The sequence below is a fragment of the Mixophyes fleayi genome, chromosome 12 (genome assembly GCF_038048845.1).
Source record: "Mixophyes fleayi isolate aMixFle1 chromosome 12, aMixFle1.hap1, whole genome shotgun sequence".
Taxonomy (NCBI): Eukaryota; Metazoa; Chordata; class Amphibia; order Anura; family Limnodynastidae; genus Mixophyes; species Mixophyes fleayi.
Genome location: NC_134413.1, coordinates 56,543,570 through 56,562,202, shown reverse-complemented (window position 1 = coordinate 56,562,202; position 18,633 = coordinate 56,543,570). Strand labels below are relative to the sequence as shown.

At 41.4% G+C, this 18,633-nt stretch overlaps 1 protein-coding gene across 3 annotated transcripts in view; it reads left to right on the top strand.

Annotated features, from left to right (window-relative positions):
* NDUFAF1 (NADH:ubiquinone oxidoreductase complex assembly factor 1) overlaps positions 1-11,589 on the top strand; it is a 32,658-nt gene extending 21,069 nt beyond the window's left edge. For all 3 annotated transcript variants that reach the window (XM_075192682.1, XM_075192681.1, XM_075192683.1), the window contains 2 exons: positions 5,307-5,381; positions 11,306-11,589. In XM_075192682.1, the coding sequence (XP_075048783.1) occupies positions 5,307-5,381; positions 11,306-11,443 (213 nt within the window). In that variant the 3' untranslated portion in view covers positions 11,444-11,589. The remainder of the gene's footprint in view (positions 1-5,306; positions 5,382-11,305) is intronic.
* The last annotated feature ends 7,044 nt before the right edge of the window (positions 11,590-18,633 follow it).

Genomic DNA, 18,633 nt, shown 5'->3' with positions numbered 1-18,633 from the left:
ATGCTCAGAGGTTTTTAAGTATCACGTTAATAAACTATCTCACTTTTTTGTTATTTTGCTGATTTTATTATTTTTAAAATGTAAGTAATGTTCATTTTTAATTACATTCAATGGGGCAGATTCAATTTCCCGCGTTGTTCTAGAGAGCAACGCAGGCCGTGCATTATTACCGTTACTGATGTAATTTTAGCGCAGATTTTTGCTTGCATCTCACAGAGCAAAAGCAGAGCAGCATTGTAATTACCGTAGTAACGGTAATGCGTGGTCCGTGTTGTTCTAAAGAACACGCGGGGAATTGAATCTGCTTCAGTGGGGCTAACAATTAGCAAATATGTGCAAAGGTCTCCACCGCTCCAGGTACTCACAGTCCAGTTCTTTTTTTTTATAATTTTAATAAATCCATATTCAATGACGGTTGTTGCACCCTATACATGCAAATAACACAAAATGCAACGAGAGAAAAGAAACATGTAAATATGGTACACTCTGTCTATTAAAGGTATCTCGGTAATTAAAACTATTAGACTTTATTGAAAATGATTAAAAGAAGAGGAAAGAATTACCTACAAACTCCTGGATGTGACCAGTAGTGAAATAATTTAAAAACCAAAATGAGTGTTAGTGATACAAAGTGAAAAAATTAGTGCTTAAAAATGGCAGTAAAGCTACCAAGCTTCGCTATCTTAATTGGTTTTATAGTCCTAAACACACTTATATAATGCTGTAATATAAGATATTATTTCAATAAACTTAACATGTATAAGGGGTCTCCAATTTTTGTTTGAGTTATTCAATGTAGAATATATTCTTTTAACTTCACCGTTCCTGGTAATGATATAATCATAAATAAATTATATAGTCAGCCTTACTATGTATGTTCACCTTTTTAAAAGGGTTTAGCTGTTAACCCTCTTGCGATTTTGATGATGATTCATTTATTTCTTTTTTTCTCATTGTATTTTGTGTCTTAATTACCAAATATGTGTTGGTGATTTAATTCACAGTATTAGCTTAGTGCTGCTCACAGGAACTTTTTACAACCATAGGTTAAAACCTGAGAGGAGGAGATTAAATTGCGTTATCGCTTAATTAAGGGTCTCTACATTTTTGTGCTTTACCCATGATGTATTTATGGATAGACAGATCCAGATGTGTGTTCTTAGCTACAGATGAGTGCCTAGTACCAATTTCTGACATCGGTCAGAAACGCTAAACCCACTTGAAATCTCTCTTTACGGTTATATCAGTATCATCAATAATATCCAACAACAGACCTCTCACATTCTTTGTGGTTGTGTGATATCACAGGACATCTCAACTGGGTGGTAAGAGGTGGAGCAGCTGGGATAAGTTTGAAATAAGGATGCAGTAAACTGTTATATTTTCTCAAATATCATACTTAAAGGAGTATTATCTGGTATGTAAATGAAGGGAAACACATGTCCTGTTATGTAGAGGCTATATCATCTTTATAGGACTTGCTGGTAAGAATTTAGACTAGTATAAAAAATTCCTGAGTATTCACCTAGCCCTCCCACTCCTATTCTTTTTCTTCTCCCCCCTGCTCCCCGGATGGTTTCTGCCACCGCCACCCTTCTTCCTCTTCATTTTTCCCTCTACTTTTTTCACTCTTCTCTTCTCCTTTTACAGATCTCCTGTTTGCCTTCTCTTCCTTTCTTACACTCTGATATTTTCTTAACTCTCTGAAAATTCCCGGTCTTACATCTCTCGTGCTGCTCAAATAGAGTCTGAGTATTTTCCTCTCCGTTGTACGGAGCTCTTTTTATTGTGCACATTACTTTAATACACATGTTCGCGACTCCTGTTGTATTATATTGTTGACCATCAATAAAAATTTGTTTTAAAAAAAACCTGAGCAGAAATGTTAAATAACAGCGTCTGAACAAGCAGCTGAGAATGTTCCACTTTGAGTTTTGAACTTTAGGATAGGCATTAAAATGTTACAAATAGATTACTAGCCATACGGGCTTTCAGCACGTGACTTGTTTGAATTTACAAGTTAATCACACCATTCATCTGACACTTTCCTTTCTCCAATGCTGCAGAAATGAGTGCAACTGCTCCCCAAACAATTCATACACTACCTTTCTGTACATCTCTTAGGGCCTACCAGGATTGAGTGCCCTCAAATACAGGCTTAAAGCATTTGAAACACACATACAATATAGCACTTTCCTATTCTGCAGGTAAAGGGTTAATGCATTGCTCTTCGGCAAAGGGTAAACTTTATCAAATATCATAATCAAAGGATTCTGATTTTGTTTTGTAGCCTCAAAACACAACATATTTAAAAATATATATCTAAACGGGTTAAAAAGAGTAATTCGAGAGAGCCTGTTTGTCACAAATAATGTGACACGGTTATTTTTTTTTTTTTAATGCATCTGGACACATTTGACCAGATGAAGTGATTTTGGAGCTTGAGCTGAGCCAGAGGATCTCTTCCAGATGCTTTGGAGCCTGCCAGCGTGGTCGTAAGGTAACCAAATACGCAGGCTAATAGCAAGTCTGTCCTTTCCAACACTCCCAAAAATTATCCCATCTGTATTGAGGAGATCTTTATCGATAATTGTGCTCATTTTGAGGCAACCCACAAGCCAATATCACAAATGTAAGCTACTTCCCACCGACTACTAACAATCGTTAAACCTGACATAAGTTTTCTGTTGCAATCACAGCACCCACTGTTGCATCATCAGGCTTACAGTGGATTTCAATTGTACAGTGCAAATTGCTTTTGTGATTCACAATTCAAACCTGCTGACATCAATCAAATGATGTATCACCATACAGTGCCTACCTCCTGAAGTGACAAACAAGTTTTTTTCCTAATTTGGCATACTGTAGTAGTGTATATGGACAATGATTGTAAATATATGTGTGGGTGTTTTATCTTATATAACATATACTCTAAACCTGGATGCTTCAGCCAGTGAAGCCAATCAGAGATTTCAGTATTAAACATAGGCTTGTTGCAATTACTGAGCCATGTGTCACACACAAAAATTCCTAGATTGGTCTACAGCAGTGATATGCAATCTAATATACTTCAACGGAGCTGCTCATTAGGCTTAATCTAAGTAATAAGTTAACATAATACATTTAATCAAAGAAACACACCACTTCATTTAGAACCCCCTTCAGATTTTCCCACATGTCACTCCACTCACCCTAAAACACTCCTCAGACCCTCATAATGCCCACTCCCCCAAACCACCTTCATATGTCCTTTTAGAGCCCTATTTACCTCAGTGTCCCCTCAATTTCCCCATGTCCCTCACACTCCACACAAATTACCTTGCGTTAATGAAGTTACTAGGAATTATGCGGCTCTTTCCCATGGAGGAAGGAGGGAGACCATGGTATAGACTGCATGTCCCACTTCCTCTAACTGTGCGTCACCTCCTTGTGTGGCGCAGATACCAATGTTGGTTTCTCAGTCTGAAGTGTAAAATCAATCTCTTAATCTCTGCTTTATGCCTTGCCAAGCTTCACCTACGGCCCCAGCTCTTGCTTAATATTACATTTTATTATTTAATAAGTGCTATATGCACCACAAGATTCAGCCACAGGCAGAGGATAAGTGCCGGGGCCAACAGTGCATAAAGCAGAGAAAAGATAAAGAAAAGATTGCCACAAAAAAATAAAAAGTTTGGAAAAGAGAAGTCAAAGTCTCTTGCATAATAACAATCAATTTTTGTCCATTTGAATTTACATCTTGTTCCACGGTGGTAAAGAGGATCCACTTTTTATATTGGCATTAGGATTTCATATATCAATTCATTACGGCCGGAGTATTTTACCTGCAGTGCTATCACCATCAGCCGAGAATTCGGTAACTGCTATTTCCTTTTGGGACACTGCGGTCTATCTGCTCTCTGGATAAATAGACTTCCTCATTCTGAAGCCCATCACAGCTTATGCCGTCTGCACATATTTGTTGCCCGAATGTGACTCCTCGCTGTACTATACGCTATCATCTGTTTGGTGCAATTGCCTACTAATGATTCAGCTAGAGGGATTTTATACCACCGATTTCAGTCACATCATTTGTCTTTATTCCGCTATTTTGCCATGTGAGAGCGTCTAGATTGGCTTCTATTCATTGCAATTTCACTGCCTCATATTTTTGGAAGGATCTGCTCATTTACAGATATTTGGATATATCCATTTTATTGCTTTACACCCACTCCATCATCTATTTAACACTGCAGTGTTATATCTGGACTTTTCACTATAACTGTGAGTAGCTGCCATTCTTCAGCACATTGAGCAATGTATCCACCTGCCTTTTCCACTATTACTGATTGAGCCTATATTGTACTCATCAAACATCTTTCTATTTTCCTCTACTTTTGGGACTTGTGCAATTCATATTTTTATTTACTTTTTATTTGATATTGCTTTTTACTATTCATTTTTGACATTCTTTGATGATAGGTTGGAAAAAATTTGAATTTATTTTTATTTAGGATTTGTATCTATTTATTAGAATATAATGAAATTGTCTTATTATGCAAGACACTGTGACTTCTCTTTTCTATACTTTTTATTTTTTGGTAGTGCAAACACTGAGGGCCAGATTTACTAAGCTGCGGGTTTGAAAAAGTTGGGATGTTGCCTATAGCAACCAATCAGATTCTAGCTTTCATTTATTTAGTACTTTCTACAAAATGACAGCTAAAATCTGATTGGTTGCTAAAGGCAACATCCCCACTTTTTAAAACCTGCAGCTTAGTAAATATAGCCCTTAATCTTTTCTTTATCTTTTGCTTTTGGTATATCCAATACCTATGTGACTGCAGCTTCTTGTTATTTACAATACACAACTACAACCTTTAGCGCCATTGGGGGACTGATTTTGGATTGGTGACTCAGTGGACACACCTATATAGTGTGTTCTTCTCAGTTACCTCTCTATTTTCATGCAATTCTCTTATAAAGCAGAGAAAAAGGCTGATGTATCATGAAGCATGAAAGAGCTGAGGGCTGCAGGTGAATGCTCAAAAACCTGCAAGCAAACCTAGGGCTGCATATTGCCCATTATTGGTCTAGATAATCTAGGAAAAATTTAACAATATATTTTATGATTTTTTATGTATAATTGTCTAATAGACTTATTGCATTCACAGGAGGGTTACAATATTTCTAATGCACATCATAGAATTTCAGTTATAACAAACATGCTGATTTGTAGCCAGGATTTTTATCTCAAACACAATTATTTGTAGAATAAATTGTTATTTCAAGCTAATTCCTGTTTTCTTAATCTTTTTCTTTGAAAGATTCCTTTGTCCAAGTTCTTCATGACCAGCCGTGGGAGAATTCAAGACAGGCAATTTCCACTGTGGCCAGATAAGGTGTGTAATACATATATTCTGAAAGACAAAGTATATGCTGTCTGCAAAACAGCGTTTATACAAACCCAGAATTTATCACAAACGTTATACTCTTCTTGGGGTTTTTTTTTGTTTTGTTTTTTTCCTTACCTTTACTTCCTGCCTTTCTATGTATTCTGGCTCTTCCTTCAGGTAGCCATTTACACCTCCTTATATAAAGGACACATCCCACTCCGGAAACATATTGGGGCTTATTGATATATTTTGTCTTTTCTTTCAGGTAAGCTCCATCATTGTGGACTCTCCTGTTAGACTTTAAACCGATAAAACATAGTTTTGTGTCATAGTGTTCTTTACCTGACATCTGAGAGAGAGAGAATATCATTAGCGTAAGATTCCATATGAAGCCATCTTGTTTGCCCATTTCTTGTGAATGTCAAAAAACAGGCATTTTTGCCTGGCATCTATCACTTTTCAGTCACGTTATACTTCTGGAAGGATTGGTGGCTTTAGTTGGTTAAGATTTTACTGTATATTTTTCAAGCTAATTTATACTGTACTAAAACAGTATTCTATGGAGTGAAGTTGAACATCCTTCCCTTCATGCGGGTGGGGTACAGAATGGCTGGCATTATTCCGACAATACTTACCCCGACGCGGCGACCCTGAACAGCTACTTCACAACCTGGCTCCAGGACGACTGCTGTGACCGACGACTGGCAGGGATCGCGACCAATGAAGAATCTGGCCACTTTGCATGACATGACTGCCAACCGCGACGCTCTTCTCCTTGCTGTTAAGGTGGAAATGTAAGTATGCACCCATAGACGGTGTACAACGCTAAGCAATGTACATTGTCTATGGGCGCATACTTACATTTCCACCTTAACAGCAAGGAGAAAAGCGTCGCGGTCGGCAGTGACGTCATGCAGAGTGCCCGGATTCTTCCAGGTCGTGAAGTAGCCGTTCGGGGTCGCCGCGTCGGGGTAAGTATTGACTGAATAATGCCAGCCATTCTGTACCCCACCCGCATGAAGGAAAGGCTGTTCACAAGATCTCCTCAGTAAGGAGACTACAGCGCGCCGGGGAAGGACCGCAGTGAAAGTGCTCAGCACTTTCAAGGGCCCCCTGGATGCCATAGGCCCCTGGGCTGTAGCCCAGTTAGCCCTATGGTTAATCCGGCCCTGGATGTATCATAGATCTTTTTAGGTCAGGCCTCTCATTGGTTCTTTGCAACTCCCTTGCCCCTCGACCACAACAGAAGGCGAGCAATTCTCTTCTTTCGGCGGGAGTAATCTGCCCGCTCCCAGAGAATCGGAGACGCCAGGGATTCTCTTCAAATCTTTTTTTGGTCTCCAAACCGGACGGTTCCTTCCGTTCCATTTTAAACTTAAAGTCTCTAAATCTACACCCAAGAATAGACAGGTTTTGAATGGAGTCTCTTCGTTCAGTGATAAATGGATTGGATGGATAGAATACCTGGCGGCCATAGATATTTGGGACGCATATCTTCATGTACCTATATGGGAAGGGCACCAGCCATTGCTCCGCTTCACGGTAGGAGCAGCCCATTACCAATTCAGGGCGCTTTCTTTTGGCCTGGCCACAGCGCCCAGAGTATTTACAAAAATCATGGCAGTAATGGCTGCCCGCCTCCAGTCTATGGGGGTGAGCATAGTGCCCTATCTCAACGACTTGCTGATCAAAACACCCTCAGATCAGCTTCTTCGTCAGCATTTATACCTCACTTTAGAGACCCTGCAGCTTCACGGTTGGATGATAAATGTCCAAAAGTCGCGTCGGGGTAAGTATTGTCGGAATAATGCCAGTCCAAAGGATGATTTTCTTAGGTCTTCTAATGGACACTAGAAGACAGAAAATTCTCCTCCCACAGGACAAGTTTTGCTCAGTACAAGACCTAGTGACCAAGGTCCATGACGGTCACAAACCTTCCATGCTTCTTTGCATGAGGTTACTGGGCAAGATGGTCTCAACCTTTGAGACGATCCCCTATGGAAATTTTCACTCGAGATGCTTCCAAGGGGATCTCCTAAAGAAGTGGTCATTTCTCCACTTGGAGCACCAGAGGATACTGTTGTCCCCAGAGGCTCATCTATCTCTCAGATGGTGGAAGAGTCAAGAACACCTAAGCATGGGCAGATCCTTTGACCCGTGCTCCTGGATCATCTTAACAACGAATGCCAGTCTAAAGGGCTGGGGTGCAGTGACGCTACATTTGCACCTTCAGGGTCTTTGGTCGGAACAAGAAAGCTATTTTCCAATAAATATCCTGCAGTTTAAGGCCATGTTAATTGCTCTCAAAGGGGCTCAGTCCCTAATTCAGGGATTCCCAGTATGATTATAATCGGACAATATCACGGCGGTGGCATATGTAAACAAACGGGGGGACAAGGAGTCCAAGGGCAATGGGCATTTCCACCCAGATATTTGGCTGGGCAGAACAGTTCTTCCCATCTCTGCCGTATTAATTCCAGGCATTCTAAATTGGGAAGCTGACTTCCTAGGTCGTCACACAGCAATGCCAGGGGAATGGTCGCTCCATCCAGAGGTGTTTCAGATATTTGTTTGGAAGTGGGGCCTTCCGGATCTGGATCTTATGGTGTCCAGACACAATGAACAGGTTTCCAGAGCAAGGGGACCAGCTGGCAGTGGCGGTGGACATAATGACAATGCGCTAGAATTTGCGGCTGAGGTATCTTTTCCTTCCCATTCCGATGCTTCACCGAGTACTCCAGCGAGTCAAGCAGGGAGGACTCCCAGGTAGCTCCCTATTGGCCCCGCAGGGTATGGTATGCAGACGTCCTTTTCATGGCAGTGGGTCAAGGACTTTGTCTCTTCGCAACAATCTCCTTTTACAGGGTCCTTTTCAGTATCGGCTGGCTTTGACAGCATGGCTGTTGAAACCATCCTCTGGCAGTCAAAAGGGTTTTCCTCCAGGGTGGTGAATACCCTGTTACGGGCTACAAAACCAGTGTCCACCCCATTTAATGTACATGTGCCAGATTCTATGATAATTGCGGGCTAAGACCGGGCACACAATACAAGTAAATTTAATTTGCCCTGGCTGCTAGGTTTTCTCCAAAATGGTCTTGATGTAGAGCTCCGCCTGGGATCCTTAAAGGTCCAGGTCTCGGCTCTTTCCATCTTCTTTCAGAAGCGTCTGTCAGACCTTAAGGAAGTCTGTACTCTTTTGCAGTGGTCCTGCACATTCAACCTCCCTTTGTACCTCCTACGGCACCCTGGGATTTGAATTTGGTACAGGAACCTCCTTTTGAACCCTTACAGTCAGCGGACCTTAGGTGTCTGACATGGAAGGTGGGTGGTGTTCCCGCTGGCCATAGCGTCGGCTAGATGAGTCTCAGAGCTTGGGGTTCTTTCCTGCAGGGAGCCTATCCTGGTCTTTCGTGATGAGAGGGCAGTGCTTCGGACTGTCCCTTTCTACCGTAAGTAGTTTCCGGATTTCACATTAATCAGGAAATTATGGTGCCAGTGTTTCAAGATGCTTCCGCAGGTTCCACCTTAGAATATTTAGATGTGGTCAGGGCATTGTGTATTTATGGCCAAAGAACTTCGGATATCTGGCGTACGTACTCCTTCTTTTTTTTTTTTTCTTTTTTTTTTGTCCTAATTGATTCCCGCAAAAGAGATTAGCCAGCTTCCAAGCAAACCATTGCTAGATGGCTTACCTTTACAATAAAACAGGCGTATCTTAGGGCTGACTGGACTGTGCCTACCCACGTTTACGCATACTCCACCAGGTCTGTAGAGGCTTCCTGGGCTGCGCGGAATGGGGCCTCGGCTGATCAGCTATGCCGAGTGGCCACATGGTCCTCGGTCCATACATTCACCAAATTTTATCAGTTCAGTGGGTTTGCGTCCTCAGATGCTTGCTTCGGCCGTAGCGTGCTACAAGCCGAGCATCCAGGACGGTCCCTCCCTTAGGGGGGCTGCTTTGGTACGTCCCCATGGTAGCAGTGTCCCCCAGATAGGAAGAAAGCAAACAAAAGGATTTTTATACTTACGATATATCCCTTTCTCTGATTCCATCTGGGGGACTCTGTGTTCGTTTGCTTCTTTGTTGTTTGACTCCCTTTCCTTGAGGGTTTTAGAATTACACTGACTAGCTACAGGGGGTTGCAAAGCGGAGGAGTCTGTCAGCAGCTACAACCCCATGGTAGCAGTGTCCCCCAGATGGAATCGGAGCAAGGGATTTGTTTTTGGTATAAAAATCCTTTTTTTTTTTTTTCTTTTTTTTTTTCAAACTCACAGTTTAGTAAATATACCCCTTAGAGTTATGGTTCTGTGCAGTTTTTCCCGATGAGAATGGTGCCCCAAGTGGGGCATACAACTCTCGTCATACTGGATGAACTAACACTGTTACCATGTGGTTAGTAAGATATTTTTTTATTTTTTTTTGTCTTTGTGATGACAGCTACCATATGCAGTGTTTTATTTTACCTTCCTTTTTGGTCAACACGGCTTAAAAATAAAAAAAATAAAAGCACTCTATATAATCGCACACACATACTATTGCAAATTTGACCATAAGCTCTGGCATCGTACTAATGGCACTGCTTAGTAGAAATTTGAACTTTTTGTGGTTCTGCTATCTCTTCATATAACGCCACCTATTTCAGCCAGTTAATTTGCAACAAAATGTGCATCTTTTTTGAGATGCGGTACAGGGCATCTCTTCTTAGGATACAGATGTATTTATTTTAAACTTTGGTAGTATTAAAACTCTCTGAGATGGCCCTACATATATTCACGCCTTGCTTTCTGTAGACTCTGCTCTTCCATTTGAAAATATCAAGTAAATGATGCTTACAAAAAAAAGGTACTAAACTTGCCCCCTCTGATACATGTTTTAAGAAGATTGTTTATTGAATATTTGCTTCCAAGAAATACCCACTGGAATGCACATAGTCCTAGTCTATGGCCTCCTTCTCAAGACATGGATTTTGGAAAGGATCTTTTCTGGTTGCAAAGCCAGATGGTTTGGATTGTATCTGGGGTGAGGGATTCATCTGAGCCATCATCTCTGCATAATGAATGTTTGTAAATATTAGTCTGGCAAACTGGTTCAGCCCACAGAATGCATGCCTGCTCTGATTTTAATGCTTGGCCAGGTAGTTATGTTGAAGTTAGCCATACGCAGTTTGAGAATCTAAGTTGAAAGGTTTATGTAATGTAACTATTTGAAGCCCTCTTTATTATTTTGGAGCAGTTGAGTGCTGTATGGAGTCCCTTGATGTACTGTAGATTGATGTCTGGAATGGAGTTGCAGTGGGGCCAGGGATCCAGTTTTGTTAAGAGTGAGGTGCTTAAGGATACGAAAAACGAAATGTATGGGGGTTGTTTTAAGGCATTTCTCTACTGACTTCTTTTGCAAATACTCAATATTTATCAGCTTCTGGAGTTTTTCTGTCAAAATAGTTTATTTCCATTGGCTTGTTGGAAGTATAATGTTGTGTACACCTGCACAAGCAGAGTTGCAGTTGCTTCCCCTATCACAGGGGTTCATGTCTGCTCCCACTGCTTCACACAAGTAAGTGTGTGCACACGCATCCTCTATTGATTTATACTACACCATCAATTACCTCTAACCAGCCATTGGCAAAACTAATTTGGCACCAAAACTGCACAAGCTGATAAATAAAGTGTTTTTTCACAGCCATTCATTCCTGCAAAATAATTTATTGTTGCACAACATTAAGGGACCCTGTATAACGCTCCATGACTAAGTATCACTATTTTTTTAGTTTCACTATGTGGAGAATACTATGTTTTTATAGCACATACACATACCACCACCCTCTACAGCTAAGCACATAGGTGTATCTGGAATTGTCATTCATATTCAATTGTTTTTGTGTCTCTCGTTTCTACAGCTTTAATGTACTTTTTTTCTGCTTGTTTTAAAGATAACCACCCTTGGATTTACTCTTGCTGACAGAGCGGACGGACCGTTTCAACTTGAAATTGATTTCATTGGATTATGTAAAGATCAAGCACATACAGAGGAATTTGCCTATGAATTGTATAAGACCACACCTTTATGAAAATGTTGTCAGCAGTGTTTAATTACAGTATAACTAAAATGTCCACCTTCTTTCAAAGAAACCTTTTCTGTGAGATAAATTTTACAACATTGTGCTGGTGGCAAAGTTATTGAAAACAGACTGAATAAAGACAAATTAGAACATTACACGGAAATCTTCATTAAAAACTTTCTCATGTTTCAGTAATAAATAATTTGAATTTATATCAAATAGCTTCATAATAATCATTATGCTACTCTAGTCTCAGCTAGCACAGGTTAAAATTTTGCTTGCTAATAAGTGAGAACGTACATAAAATGTGGGCTTTAAAATTACACTCTTACCTGGTTATTCTAAATGGTAAATATGCTGCTGGATTTTAGATGACGATGACTTGTTTATTTCAAACCTTACTAAATTGCCTAAAGGAATCTTATCTGCAACAACAAATGCCTCCAAAACCCCTAGGTAAACAACCTCTTGGTGGTGGGGCAACCATTGCAAAATGTTAAAATAAAACAGTGAATGTAATATGTTGCACTGCAAGGGGCAGCCATTAACAGTTTAGGTATGTTTGGTGCTTGTAGAACTAAAGTGTCAGCATACTCATTTCTGCTAAAGCATACTGGCACTTGTAGAATTAGTGTAGGATAGTAAAGTACATTGAAATAAAAAATAAAAAACTCCAGTGCACCCCCATCCAGACCCTCCTGCAGTGGGAGTTGTAAATGGTCCAATCTAAAAGAATGGGTTTTTGTTTGCACCAGTAGTTACAGGTTTTCTAGACCATATGATAGTTACTGGCTCAAACAGGCATCCTAGCCCAGAACATGGTCCTGGAGCAGTAGCGATCCACGTTGCAGTTAGACCCCATCCGTCCACCAGCTTTTGGATGACTTTTGTGTGAAAGGACCATTCCCCGGCAAAAAGGACCTGCTTGTTGAAGTGGGTTCCTCCGTTCTCTACCTCTGGATGAACACTGCCACAATGCTCTCCACAAGGCGCATGATCCTGTTGGTCTTACTCATAGCCAGAGCAGGCACACTCCTGACCCTCCCCACCATGGACCCTCTAATCTGCAGTTCTGGGCACTGGGCTTGACTACTATTCCTAATTTGCTCCCCACTCAAAGGGGAGAGTGGACCCACTTGCCTTAATGACACGCCTCAAGTGAACAGTCAGGTGCACATTGGCAGTGGTTGGATCATGGATCCCTGTCACTACCTGCCGCAGTAGTGATCAGGACCCACCAGAGACAATCCCACATTGGGAGCAGGTAGGCAGAGGTACAGTCCACTGTACCTCCTGCCCCCTCTATGCATCCTGTTGTTGCTGAGCAGGTGCCAGAGAGAACAACACCTGGCGATTTTAAAAGTAAGCAATGACGTGTAAAATTAGAAGCCTGTTTGTGGCAGCCATTTACCAAGCATTCTGTTCCACAGGGCACATTAGAAAAACGGGTCTGTCCCAGACAGCCAATGGGGCATAGAGGGGGAGGAGCTTTTTGTTGGTAAATTAAACTGCCCAAGCTCAACGCAGTCTATACCATCAAAGTTCCAATACCAAATGTTGTGAAGCTCCAGTCGATCTGGGGGCTGGTCTACCGCCTGACAACGTGTATATGAAAGGAGAACTGTTTAACCATGTAATGTATCATTATTCCATCTGTAACCCTAGAAGATCACTAGTACATTAAACTAGTGTATGTAACTGTCCTTATTAGGACACTTGAGCTAATAAATATCACTGCTTCAAGATCCTACTTTGACGCCTACTTACCTGCGGTAATTCCTGTGACCTACAGATTATAGCAATCTAATCCGTTATCCAGCTGTTCTGAGGTTGGGACCCAGCATTCCAGTACCAACGCTCTCCCTGCTACCTGCAGCTCTGGCCATTGATAGGCCAGGGGGAACCATCCACAGCAACCCTGATCTGAAGATAAGAGGTCAGGTATACCAGCCCAGGTGCCCAGCAAGGGGGTACTCTAGCAGTCCTAGGTAGCGGTAAAGTAGCCTAGTGGTGGCAGCAGAAGCTTCTCCTACTGTGGTTGGAGGGGCGCAATTTGGGAGAAAGAAAGGGGACGGAAGCGAGCCCGGCCGGTGCCCAGCAACAACAGACAGGGTGGCATAGGACGTCCATCCTGTCACAATTGGCAACTAAAAAAACTATACACTAAATTATTAATTCCAATTTGTTACCATCTCCAATAATAAGTCTTGAAGTGTCAGTTCTTTACAAATAGAAATGCCTTTTGCTGCAAAATGACAACGTCAACCTAAACCGCCTCAGTGGGTTCATGATGTAAATATAAACCGGATAACGTTAGCAGTAATTAATAAAATGAGTCATAATGTTTATAAAAATGATGTTCTCATTACTCAAATGTGCTTTTATATTTTCCACCCTGAAAAGCCATTGTACATTGCAGGATGTAACCAAATTATCTCGCTAATACTAGCAGATGTTTTTTTATTCTACCATTAGCTGCATAAAAGCTTTAAAATTTCAAAATAACTATTTCTGATTCAACACACAAGGATTCTCAAACCACAGCCGGAGAGGAGGTTCTATAATATCCAAGTTTCTTTATATATTTTAAAAAAAGAAAATTAAAAAAAGAGACAGGAAAAAAAGTTTCTGCACTACCCCAACATAAAAATATGAATAAGATGAGCATGACAATCGGTTACTAAAAATGTCTCCGTATTTAGCTCAATGAGAAAGTATTTACAAAAAAGGACTTAGAAAGTTTAATTTCTAAAGGATTTATCTTTCCCGCACTTTCTGTGTTTTTCATGCTGTTTACGTCTGTCATCTCTATGGAAGAACAAAAAGAAGACAGTGTTTCAGTAAAAGGGGCAGCATCTAGGAAAAACATCTAGCTGAATAATGAAAAACTTACCTTTTGAATTTTAATTAATTTCAATTAAGTTCTGTGTGCACACATTTGTATAACTGACAGTAAGCAAATAAATAGGTCATAAAACATTAAGTGAAAGGCCTCCTAAATGTCCTACCTTGGATAGCAGCCATTTTGTGGCTGACCCAATATTCCTGAGAATGCATCTTATCAATGCACCACGAACCCGTGTCTCCGTGACTAAACCAATTCCCAACAAAACTACTGGCTGTATAGTTATGAATAATTACTTAAACTACAAAATAACGGTCTCCACTGTAATGGACAGGTGCTCTTTAATAGAAAGTTGGTGGTTATCTTCTTTTAGAGACCCACAACTAAAGAAATGTATTTATTCTATAGAGCAACTGCTGTGTACATATCTCTAAGCAAACACCAAGCACACGTGTTAAGCTATAAAAACACATTCTATGTGTGTCATCAACACAGCGATTAAAAAGGAGAAAATTCCACATACAACTTGCATTGTGTTGTTACTGTGGTCATTTACAATGGGCAAAATGGCTGATGCTCAGAGCAAATTCAATTTCGGTTCTGTAACGCTCCTTGATTTACACAAGTGTCTCTAGATTTCCAGCAAAGTGTTGTTTGCAGAGTAGCAGAAGTTTGCACAGGTCGGGCAGTGTGGGGTTGTGCGGAGCAGTGCAAATACAGGATTTAATTTTGCTGAGCAAGAGTAATGAAATGAGATAAGGGAGGGTAGAAGGTGCATTTTACATGCAGTGCGGTGGGATGTACTCAAACTTCTAGACTCAGAACTCAGATCTGGCGGTCCTTGGGACATGTCCTATAATGGGAAGCATCTTTCATCTTCATGTTGCATATGCACTGTAAAAAAAACGTCACACTCTGAAGTGACATAATAAAAGCAATCCTAATATCCCCTCAGTAGAAAAACTTAAAAGTTTAATGAAAGGGATGGCAGGGGCTTGCTGGGGTGTTTACACTTTCGCACAGAGCGCCTCTCCAGGGTTACTGCCTTGTCATTCCCCCAGTTTGTGGAGGTGTCTCCCAAGAGCATAGAGAAGGCAGACCTACCAAGCATCCCAATGCAAAGCCAAAGTGTTTTGCAATATGCAATGAATGTGTTATGGCCCACGACCACCAAGATGAGCTTTTAGAACAGTTAGAGTAGAAATTTTCACCTTTAGCAGCCGCCTTTCCCGTAGAGCTTTATGTGTTCACAGGTAGTCAGATGCCCCCAGGTCTTAAGCTCAGAGTAGTAAAAGCTCATAAAAGATGGCTGTAGCGCAGATGGAACGGGGGGCGCTAGGCCGGACTGGAGCGGGTGGTCAGTGGCAGGCCGAGGTCAGGGGTCCGAAGCAAACAGGTAAATCGATACCCAAGCAAGGGTCAGGGTCACAGGCAAAACAGCAAAGTCCAGAATACAAGCCAAAAGTTCAGGGCAACAGGCAAACAGGCAAGGGTCACAACAGTAGATCAGGCAGACAGGAATCAAACAGCAGGTCAGCACAGCACAGGACTGGAAATGCTATAACCGTCAGGGAGGCTAAGCTCTCCCTGCCTTAAATACAGAAGGTAGCCAATCAGGGCCCTGCCCTATAACTATCCCCAGGTGCTGCCTAACAAATTAATACAATATTAATTAGCCCACAGGCTGTTACCCAATCTGCGTACGCGCCCCTCTGTCAGCGTTGCCGGGACGCGGCACTGTTTTAGAAAGCATCCCGACTGTCATGGAGACGGTCGGGATGACAGAAAGTGGAAGTGACATCCCGGCTGTTGTCATGATAGCCGGGACGCCGATGGAGGAGATAGAGTGCCCCTAGAGTCTATGTATGACCCAGCAATCACTTTGAACCTACTAAAACCATTTAGATATAACTTGTTGTAGATGGCATATAGTCAGGATGAGAGCATAAATCTGATATGATGAAGTAGAACATTGAATGTCAGGGCCCAAATAAAATATTGCATTGATACATAGGAGTGAACCTGATTTTCAACTCAGATAAATGTTTGACCAAATGTTTTTAAAAAGGAAACAATTAGCCCAGTAGGAGGTAATTAGGTTGAGCAAACCCTTTTGGGAGGAGACCTGCTTAAGATATGCAGATCACAGACATCGATTGTGTTTGATCCTGTATTCCCCGTCCTAATTGACTTCCTTTCAATAGGTAGTGTAAACACCATAGAACCATTAGGTGTGAATTAGAGAGAGAGCCATATGCCTAGGTGAGAATCTTACAGCCAATGAAAGCATGTGAAGGCCTATACAAGTATATAGAAGTATGAACTTCAAAGAAGATGTCTTCAAATTTCATATTTTGGGAAATCTGTGTGCTCCTCCATACTGAGTAGCAGAAATCACACCAGGGTTGTGAATGACAGGTACTGGCGGAATCCGGGAACAGCTATAATCACATATATTTGAAAAAGGTGAGTCACATTGTCATAATTCCATCATGTTTGGTATTCAAATGTGTGGGAGATTATGACCGGGTTATTGAAGGGGGAGTTATGTTTCTGGGATATGTCTGTGAAGAATTACCCAGGTCAAGACTTTGGGAATATTTGTGAGCAAACTATAGTGACACCCAGGAGACATCCCTGCCCCCCTATTAGCATTACCCTGCCCCTGTGAAGACCGTCCCACTTGATTTTGCTTAAAAATACATGTGTTGGGAAGGGACAGGTGTCAGACTTTTTGGGAAATCAATTCATATTGATAAGCTGTCCATCTTCCTTGCCAAATTTCCCATGGCAGAGAGTATGCAATTCATGTAAGTGAAACTCTGAAGGTAACCTCCTTTATTTTAAACTGTTTTGCTTATGTGTATCAATCTATTAATTGTTTATTCATTATTTTTTATATCTGTATGCCCTGTACTTTTGTATATTAAATCTATAATTTAATATGTTGCGTCCTTGATACTCTAACGTACCCATTAGACCAGGCCTGTCCAACCTGCGGCCCTCCAGGTGTTGTGAAACTACAAGTCCCAGCATGCCCTTCCAGCTATCAACTGGTTGTCTACCAGCAAAGCATGCTGGGGCTTGAAGTTTCACAACACCTGGAGGGCCGCAGGTTGGACAGGCCTGCATTAGACTGTTAAGAAGAAATAACTCGACCAAGTTAACCCAGTGTGTGATTTGTTGATACATATGATTAACAAGCTGTTTGTGCTTGTATTTACATTTGTGTAACAGTCTGGATGTGTGAAGAGTTAACCCTGTGCTTGCTGGTGTGGGTCTTGCTAGTCTGTGGATAGCTAGAAGTCTTGTGTGCCAGTGTGGGACAGTATATTGTGGTCCTATTGCCCATATTCAATAGGTTGTGGCAAATCTGAAGTGTCTGGGGGTGTGAGAGCGCTGTGTTTGGGGTCTATTCCGTAGGTCTATAACCTGTGTGATAGGTAGAGAGAGACTGCGGACTGAAATCGTGTGTGACCTCATACAGCAAACACCCCAAAGTCAGGGCAGCTGGGAGTGTGTTCGTGACACATATAAAAAGTGTTTTTATGTTTTGCAAAGGACAGGGCTTGGTTACTTTTTATCTGGAGATTTGGGGACAACATATATAACTCTGCTTTCCTCGCACTGCTTCAATAACCAAAGTGGTTGGGAATACTGGCATGCATACTTGTGTTGTGTCTTCTTTTTCTTGCTGCCTAAAAAAGCCTGCAGAGCATGTGTGCTGCAAAGGACAGTAATAATTCTAGAGAGGAGGAGGTTTTTTTTCCCCCATTAAAAACATTTCTGGACCTGCGCAGAGCATCAACGCCTGGTCTTATCTCCACCATCTACTCTGAGCTTACCTTTCCCTCAGCTCACCCCAGTGATTCCCATGAAGTAGCTTGGGAACACGATCTGGGTGATCCTCTTGACGACAAGGACTGGGCAGAAATTCTGGACAATGCAGCTTCGAGCTCAATTTGTGTACGAATAAAATAAAAAGTTTATAAACTCCTGTACCGGTGGTATTATGTCCCTACAGGTCTTCATAATATATTACCTGATTCTACGGACAGATGCTGGCGCTTATGCTCTGGTGCAGGCTCATTTTTACACATATGGTGGGATTGTCATAAATTAACCCCTTTCTGTACTTCAAATTCCCCTTCCTAATGAACCGAAATTCTACCTCCTTGCTCTTGGATTCCCTGCGGCCACAAAACATTAAAATAAAATAGCCCGCCACATTATTTATGCCACCGCATGCCAGATCTGGCGGGTGTACCGATAAGAGTATCTGACCAGTATTATACATAACTCCTCTAAAACCTTTACCAAAGGTCTGGGAACCCTGGATGTCCTACTTCCAATA